We start from the raw sequence: 9,445 nt of genomic DNA on the forward strand, positions 1-9,445 counted from the left end.
CAGGCTTAAAAAAACTTACTTCACAGCAGTGACCCTTAATTTAAACTGAAACTTATTAAAAATCAGGCTAATATAGGTGTTTGTTTTTTATCAGTTTTCCTATAAGAAAAGGCAAAACAGTTGGACTATGAGGTCCAATATTTCCAAAGGGATTTCAATCTTTTAGAAGTACAAAGTTAAATATATTTAAATAGTATGTTCAGTATATGCTACAGTAAAATCATAGCAACTAGAAACATGCTATTTTTAGACATTTTATAATCTTAAACTTCAGCAATGTATTTTACTTATACACTTTACTGAAATGCAGATGTCTAAAATCATAGCATTACCATTATTGACATCATTTTGCTAAAAGGCTCAGTTTGATCTGGTAAAGCATAAAGGTATGTTTAAGAAACTTAACTTTTCTCTGCCAGGCTGAGAATAATTTTTAATATAGTGAACCAAAGTGTCAAAGTAACAAATAAATACACAAATATATATGGCATATTTCTGCACCCTATTAAAATTTCATGATACATTTCCTACAGAAATACTATCTCAACATCTTTACTTTTCTAACTATTCTGTCTCCATTAGTTTTATCTTGTTTGAAAGTCTAATATTCAAACTCAAATATTTTCAGAAATAAATTTAGAGTACTTGCAACTCTTTTTATACCACAGACCAGAAAAATATAAGCATGTAAGAAAACAGTAGGTAAAAACAGATGGAGAGAAACAGCTAACAGGGAAAAGTTGAAACAGAAGCAAAGGAAATCCTAGAATGGAATCACACATCCTTCCCCAGGGGCTTAGGTTCTGAAGATAATGGCTACAAAAAAAACTGTATGATAAAAATTATCCTTGAAAAAAAAATCCCTTAAATTAAGTACAGTATACACGGTTTAATGTAAAGATCATTGCTGAGAAATATGTATAAACGAGAACCCATGCTCTTTAGTGTGCCATATATAATTTCCTAGAAGACCGCATACAGAAATAAAATCACTCAAGTATATCACTACTGGAAAACTTTAACAAATAAAAAGATCCCAACTTTGTTGGGTCTTCCTGTTGGCTGTGTCATCTAGAGACATTTTATCGGTTCCTCCACCTCCTCCTTAACGTTTACCTATTAATCATCTGACTTTTTCCTCAAGGACAGCTAGAAAGTCAACATCACCCACTTGCCTGGTCGCCTGAATATTTCTCACTCAGTGGTCAGTTACGTCACCTTTCAAATCATCCATTCATTCTTGTCAGAGGATTTATCAATATGCAGGGACAGCTGACATCTTTTGTCTGTGTGCAGCAGGATGGCTGGCTGACTATTTAAATTACTTTTGCCCCCTCACTCTTTTAAAAAAAAAAAATCATTATAATGATTCCTCGGTTTATACATTTTACTGATACAATTATCACCAAATCTTAACTAGACAAGATTTGCAGGTCACAGATTGCTGATTCCTTAAGATTCATATTAAACTTTGCCTCTTCCCTTATCGTCCCAACTAGACAGAAGTACTCACAGAATATTAGAGCTGCGAAATGAACTTAAAAAACTTCAATCCTGGGATGGCAAGAAGAAAACTACGATCCTGTAATGTTCTAATTTTACAAAGCAGCAAAACAAGTTTCCCTTTCAGGAAAACACTTTGGGCTATCAAAAGTGTCTCACGGCTATTAGGCTCTGTGCCTTGGAGTCCAGCTTTTGATTACAATTTTTGTTAATGGAGGTATCAAACTGGGAAAGGAGGTGTTTGTGGAGGAAGGAATGGCAGTGGACTTCAGAAGTTTCACTTATTTCGGACAAACATCACCTGATGTGTTCTCTGGTTTCGGCTCACAGCACCAATCTGTTTATGGGTCAAGATACACGTGTAGCAATTGACAATTTGTCTCCATTTTAGAGGTTCTTATAGCTTACTTATTGTGAGGAGAAAAAGTGCAAACAATCATTTGGGCCATTTGAAAGTGACCACTTAAATGATAAAGAAATAATAATAAAAAAAATAGTAACATTCATTTTGGGTAGTGTATATCAACTACTCTTTTCCTGTTCTTTATTCTAATCTTAAAACGCCCCATGCCTTATAGTCTACTGCAATGTATGAAGTCTCCTCTACAAAGCACAACTCTCAAGTTCTATCCTTGGTGATACTCACTTCTAATTTCTGTTCCTGGCCATAGCCTTTCATTTCTCTCTCTCCATACTCTATCCAGCAGGTTTCATCTCCTCTCCAAAGCTGAACTATGCAGATGACCCTGAGTCTTCATATTCATACATAAATGACCTTTCAGGCTTTATTCAAATATTCTAATTACTTATTAGGTGCATCTATCTGGATGATTACCATCTCCAAAGCCGAAATAATCCCCCCAGCTATTCCTCCATAATCCTATTCTCTCATGTTCCAAACGTCAAGGTTACTTTTGACCTTCCCCTTTCCTCTCCCACTAAGTGTGATTAATTCATTCTTTACAACATTATTTGCATCCATTCTTTCTTTTTTGTTCCTACAGACACCAGGGTAATTTAGAATCTTTATACTTCATATAGAAACTAGATTATCACAATGTTTCACAACTATTCCTCCTGGCTCGGGTCTACTGCCACTAAGCCATCACATCACCATCCTATTACTACTGCTTTAACAATTTTGATCACGGTCCTTGACTACAAGATCAAGTCCAAAGTCTGTGACCTTCTGTAATTTAGCTTTACATTTTCTACCTTTAGCTCCTCTCACGCTCCTATATAAATTTCTAGTTTAGCCAGTCTGGTCTATTTAACAGCTAACAAACATATTCTATGCATCTCCCATGTCATTTCCTGTACCTGGAAAACATCATGTTCCTGATTTTTTTTTTTTTAAAGATTTTATTTTTTCCTTTTCTCCCCAAAGCCCCCCCGGCACATAGTTGTATATTCTTTGTTGTGGGTCCTTCTAGTTGTGGTATGTGGGACGCCGCCTCAGCGTGGTCTGATGAGCAGTGCCATGTCCGCGCCCAGGATTCGAACCAACGAAACACTGGGCCGCCTGCAGCGGAGCGCGCAAACTTAACCACTCGGCCACGGGGCCAGCCCCTCATGTTCCTGATTTTTTAACGTTCATGTTAAACTTGGCCTCTTGCCCCTCGCCTCAATTAGATAGATGTACTCTCACAGAATGTTACAGATGAAGGAAGACCACCTCCATCTGCAAAATGAGCTTTCAAGAATCATCTCTTCCATCTATAAAATTAAAATGTTTGGGGAAACTAAGGCCAAAGGAAAATAAAAATACCTCTCTTTCTGAACACTACTTTTTTTCAATGTATTTTTCTTGATAGTTTGCTATGTGCCAGGAGCTGTGCTTGCCACATGGGATTAGAATTTAATGACAAAGATGGACTGTATGCAAATTATCACACAAATAATTAAACTGATGAGTGCTACATGAAGAGGGAAGTAGAGGGTGCCAGTGCTGTCTGCTGTCTGAAGCACTCACTGAGGGAAGGGCTGAGTGTGGGAAGACAGGAAGGAGTTAATTCAGTTTGGGAAGACTTTCCTGAGGGAGAAAACTTTTAAGCTGGAGCGAAAAAGTGAGTAGGAATAAACTCTGCAAAAGGTAGATGATTCCTACAGGTAGAGAACCCATAGCTGGACACTTTCAAGGAACTAAAAGAAGGTCTGGGTACTGGAATCTAATGGACGAGGAGGGTTACAAGAGGTGAGGCTGCAAAGGCAGTCAGGGACAAGAGCATGCTGGGCCTGGGAGGTTCATGTTGAAGATTTCTGGGCTTTATCTTAAGAACAACAAGCCTTGGGAAACATGTTCCAAGATACTCAAGCCAGGCCCATGGCTTATCCTGGGAGGAATGAGAAAAGCAACTATGAAATCAGAAAGAATTTCATTTCAATTGAAACATTTTCTGCATCCCTATCACTCTTCCTTGGGTTTGTGATCTTATCCAAAGTCAAGTTACAAAAAGAAAGCATACGAATTTATAAATATAGCCATTTTTCAGTTGGTCCCCTTGGCTTTGAAAGGAGGTTCTGTATGTATATGGATGTCTGTGCACCTGTTAACACTTAAGGAAGTGTGGGCCTCTATTATATTTTTTTAAAGCAAGACATTCCATACAGTAACAATCCAATGAAAAGCTCCATTTCACTGTGTGGCCATACCTTAGTGCTATACTTGAAGTTAAATATTCATTCTCTTGTTCTTTCTCACATGATTCTTAAAAGGAAAAATATTTTAAGAGAACACCAACAAAATTTTTCCAAGGATTGTTTTAACCTGCATTGCTTTTCAGTCTCATCTTGTCTACACTAGGTAGGGAATTTCAACATGCAATCACAAATTCATTTCCTCCAAAATTACATTTATATCAAGGACAAAATTTAAAGAAGGTAGGGTAACAAAGTTATTAATAAAAGAACAGCTGGAATTTTGGCGCAATAACTGTGTTTGAGGTATTGTGTTGGACACCTTAAAATATATTATCTCATTTAATCTTAACAAAGACTGAGAGGCATGCTCTGCTCTATTTCACAGACAAGGAAACCGAGGCTTAGAGAAACAAGCATTCCCCCAAAATATATACACCTTATACCTGTGTGGTCCAGTGGTAGCCTGTAGCCCCATGTGGCTACTGAGCACTTGAAATATGGCCAGTCTGAATTGAGATGTGCTGTTAAGTGTAAATTATACACCAGATTTTGAAGACTCGGTATGAAAAAGAAAATAAAACATATCAATAATTTTTGAATACTAATTACATGTTGAAATGACAATATTTTGGATATGATGGGTTAAATAAAAAGTATTATTAAAATTAATCTCACCTGCTTTATATATTTTTAAATCAACTACTAGAAATCTTATAATTACATATGTGGCTCGCATCATATTTCCATTGATCAGTGCTACCCTAGACCAAAGGCCAGACACTGAAACTGCCAGTAAACACCAAGTTGAAAGGCAGCCTGGTGTGGATGAAAAGAAGGGAGTACACGGATTCATGCAGATCATGGTTTAACTCTCCTCTCCATCAGTGACTGGCCTTGGGCAAAATACCAAACCTCTCTGCACTTCATTTATGTCATGTGCTTTATGGTGATATTAAATATCCCCAAACAACTGATGTATATAACATGGAAGGCAGCTAGCGGGCAGAGGGGAGGGAACGATTACTGAATACCTCATATAGCAACTGGTTAATTTAAAAATTAATCCCCAAAAAGAGTAGAAAATTCACTTATTAGAAAATCATGTTTTATTCTAAGTGGGAAGAGCTAAAGAACTATACTAAATACCTGCTTTAGCATAATAAACGTATATTATATTGTAGTATACATAAAGTACAGATCCTTTCTTTTTTTCAACGTAAGTTGCTTATCATATGCTATATAGGCTGGGAGCTCAGATGATGAGGTTAGGATGACACACAACTATCAGGACACACAAGGGCCCAAGTGACTCTTACTGATACAATGGATGAATTCCAGTGAAAAGAGTTTATAAACTCACTTTCAGCTGATCAATGATGTTTTTACATCAAGAACTGAGACTGGTGAGGGAGATGACATCCGGATAAGTAGAGTTTTACTCTGTTTTTCTTCCTGGGTCACAATGCAAACAAATAAATTGTTCCAGTTTACAAATAAACTGTACCAAGTTCAGACTGACCCATTATTAGTAATCTGCACTAAACCATAAGAAACTACAAATCATGTGGACTACCCTATCCAATGATATTTTGCCATATTCTGTTCCCTAGGCTTGTCTCAAGAAGTTTGCCCTGGGTATGTGACTTTATCAATGCATGTATTATATGTATATATTTAAACGTGAAGGGTGAGGCATTTACTTTGACTATTTGATATACGTATATGGCCTAAGATTGCCATGTTAAATATATTAGACTACTCTGTTCTGTAGTTGTGTTTTGGTTATTTTTGAATAGTCTGGGTGGGGGTAATAATTAAGGATATGAGTCACTAAAATGTAGCCCCTAAATGTCATATACACATTAAGGTTAACACCAAAATTGTTCGTTTGTTAACTATAAGCAATTACGAAAATGAGATTGGAGAAGAAAAAACTTAGATTCACAGATCTTAGGGCAGCAGCAGAGGCCATGAAAAAATTCACTTTATTCTAGCTTGAAATTTAATGAAAGAAATAACACACAAAACTTTAGCTATTAAACTGCATATTCAATGAGTTAAGGGGGGGCATGGAGAGAGGGCCTCCCCTTTGATCTCATATGTTGCATTAAAAATCCACCACTGGTAATGAATTTTTGAGCACTCTCTGACAGTACACGTGACTTGGTCCTGGCTCTTTGAAAATGAGCAGACTGAAACTGACTTAAAATATGATTGTGTCTACAGTACACTTACAACTGTCTTTCAGTAAATGTCTTTCAAGTTGGGCTATAGGTAGAATTAGGTGGGAAAAAGGAAATGACGCTAAATCAAAATTATTAGCAATTATTAACCAATAACAAGAACCAGACAAAACATTCATGTGTAATTAAACAGAAATTAGAATAATTTGCTAAAACTTTGAACTAAAATAGTATCACATTTTTAATGCTTGAAATCATCGAAACAATATACTCAGTCAATTTAAGAGAAAAACAAACATTTTAAGCCACTTAAGCTACCAGCCATATTTCTAAAAAGCATCCTTTAGAAAAGAGTTTATATCAGGAAAGACCTTATCTGCATTACTTTAAATTATCTAATACTTGAGTCACACCTTGAAGAAACTTGTTTTGTTTTCAGCTTCCTCTTTTTTTTGAACGGTAAGGCAGCTAGACTAAAAAAAAAATTAAGCCGCATTCTGTAATGTGAATGGCATATTTGTACTCCCATATGCTAATACTCTCTCAATCCCAGGGAGCTGCTATGTCTTCAAATAATTTGATAATCTGTCTTCAAAGTTTCGTCTCAATTGAAGAGTTCAGTTTTGTAAAACACCTTGGCACCATTCAATCTTTTATGAGACGAGAAAGATCTCTTTCCTCTCGACTTGACATTTTTACAGCATATATGTGAACAATTTTTGATGTGAAATATTGCAAAGGTTGATTTTTTTGTTATTCAATCTGAAAATGTCTCCACTATACTTCCACAGCTCCCCTCTTCCCAACAAAAATCTACCTACCCCACTCCCCCCTGCAAGTTTTAAACTTTGCCTCCTTTGGGGTTCTGCACAAGCGCCACTAATAATATCCAAGAGACAAAGAACTGTGCTGTGGGTTCACGGGATGCCAAATTTGAGTTGTGAAACAAAGCACTCAAATTTGAGACTCAAGATGATGAGGATGGTGATGCTGGCAAAAATTTATTATAAAGCACAAGACCCCGGAGCCATCTCCCTAGCCAGATCGCCCTGCCCACGGCCACCCCGGAGCACCGCGGAGGGAGCTCTGGCCCGGGACAGTGGCCGCCGGCCGCACCGCGAAGTCCCCTGCCCGCAGCCCCGGCCCTCTCACCGCTTTACTCGGATGATCTGGTCCCGCATGGGCTTGATGTCCTGGAAGCTCTGCTGGTTGACGAGGCTGTAGACCAGGATGAAGCCCTGGCCGTTCTTGATGTACAGGTCCCGCATGGACGCAAACTGCTCGGTGCCCGCCGTGTCCAGGATCTCCAGCACCGACGGCGACGAGTCCACCTCGATCTCCTTGCGGTAGAAGTCCTCGATGGTGGGGTCATATTTCTCGATGAAGGTGCCGGTCACGAACTGCACGGTCAGGGCGGATTTGCCGACCCCGCCCGAGCCCAGCACCACCACTTTGTACTCGCGCATCGTCCCTCCGCGGCCGCCGCCGCCGCCGCCGCCCGCGACATAGACCTACGCCCGCCGCGCTGCGCCCCCGGACCCTGCGCCGGCGGCCGGCCCCGCCGCCTCCCGCGGCCGCCCCCACCTCACGGCCGCCGCGGCCCCCCGGGCGCCGGCGGAGGAAGCAGCGGCCCTGGGCATGGACCAAGCCGGGCGGCAACGCGGCCCCGCGGGCGCCGGCAGGCACTGAGGACGAGCAGGAAGCGGGAGCCGCCGGAGCCGCCCGTGCCGCGGGCCCGCAGTGCCGCCCGCCAGCCCCGCCCCTCGCGCCTCCACGCCCAGCTCCCGCCCGCCGCCAGCCGCCGCCGCTTCCCCCGGCGCCAGAGCGCGCGCCCGAGCCCAAGTCGCAGCACTGCCGGGGGCGGGGCCCGGCGGCCCGGGGCGGGGCCCGGAGACGCAGCCCCGCCCCTCCGACCCCGTCGCCTAGCGACCGGCCGCGCGCGCTCCCGGGAGGCTCTGCGCCGCGCGGAAGCCTCTGCCCGCGCTCACATAAACAACCGCCTCGGCCGGCCAAGAGTACCCCGCCCCACACGCCCCACCGAACCCGGGGCCTGCGTACTGAGCATGCGCAGTTCGTCCGCCTGAGCCGGGAACCTCGTCAACTTGAGACTCCCACGCTCAGAATTTGGCGGAGCCAAGATGTTAGAGGGGCCAGAGCAACCTGCAGGCTTTAAGCTGAAGCGAGCAGTGAGAAGCAGAGATGGGCAAGGTACAAAAGGAGGCCTTGGCGTGAGGGCCTTGCCCAACCCCATCCAGTCAGCATGCCCGAGAGCTTCGGTTTTATCTTGTATAAACATAACGAGAAGCAGCTTGGTTTAAGGGGATGCGCATAAACACAACGAGATGAAACTCTGCTTTTAGCGTCAGGACACTGAGGGAGAGGTGACAGACCCCGCCCGCCCCACTGCCGGAGGCGGCGAAGGGCAGAGACCGCGAAAGCCGGGCCCACGCCCGGTGACGTCGCCGGAGCTCCGCCCACCCTCCCCCAGCCCCGCCCTTCTTCAGTGCCCGACTGAAGTCGAGCTCTTCCCACGCCCTGTCAGCGGCGGGCGCTTGAAAAACCGGGAGAGCGGAGCCCCAAGCCGCAGCCAGAAGGCCCAGGGACACCTCATAGCAACAGCCAGTTGGGGCACCTAGTAGGAAGCTGGGATTCATCCCAGCCAACCAGACCACGTCTCTGGACCCCATGATAGCATTCTCGGCCAATAGACGGCCGCTTCATACCACGTGACGCCCGTGCATCAGCCAATGGGGATAATGTCTAGTCTCAGGAATCAGCCAACCCACCTCCCCCGTTGCTTGGTCCGGCTGGGCGTTTGCTCCTGCGCACCGTCTGCCAACCAATCGTAGGTGAGCTGATGAGTGATGGAGGCTTGGGCTGAGCCAACCAGAATTCGTGATTCCTTTGCCCCCCCAGGGCCGGTGGTGTGCAGACAGGGCCGGGGCTGGTGGGGTTTGGGAGGGGTCAGAGATTGAGGCGCTGGTCGCTGTGCCCCGTTCTGGCCTGGAGCAAGATGTATTGCAGGCGGGAGTGATGAATTCCGCTTTTAAGGTCGTCTCCGTGGCATTCTGCCTAAATGATGGGCGTGGAATTGGTGCTGAGGGATGTGGGCTGAAGCG

The 9,445-nt window shown here is 43.4% G+C and overlaps 1 protein-coding gene across 1 annotated transcript in view; it reads right to left on the reverse strand.

The window, feature by feature from the left end:
• RAP2A (RAP2A, member of RAS oncogene family) overlaps nucleotides 1-7,924 on the reverse strand; it is a 49,480-nt gene extending 41,556 nt beyond the window's left edge. The window contains exon 1 of the mRNA XM_046664806.1: nucleotides 7,479-7,924. Coding sequence (XP_046520762.1) covers nucleotides 7,479-7,792 — 314 coding nt within the window. The 5' untranslated portion in view covers nucleotides 7,793-7,924. The remainder of the gene's footprint in view (nucleotides 1-7,478) is intronic.
• Between the last annotated feature and the right edge of the window lie 1,521 nt (nucleotides 7,925-9,445).

This window comes from Equus quagga, chromosome 6 (assembly GCF_021613505.1).
Source record: "Equus quagga isolate Etosha38 chromosome 6, UCLA_HA_Equagga_1.0, whole genome shotgun sequence".
Classification (NCBI taxonomy): domain Eukaryota; kingdom Metazoa; phylum Chordata; class Mammalia; order Perissodactyla; family Equidae; genus Equus; species Equus quagga.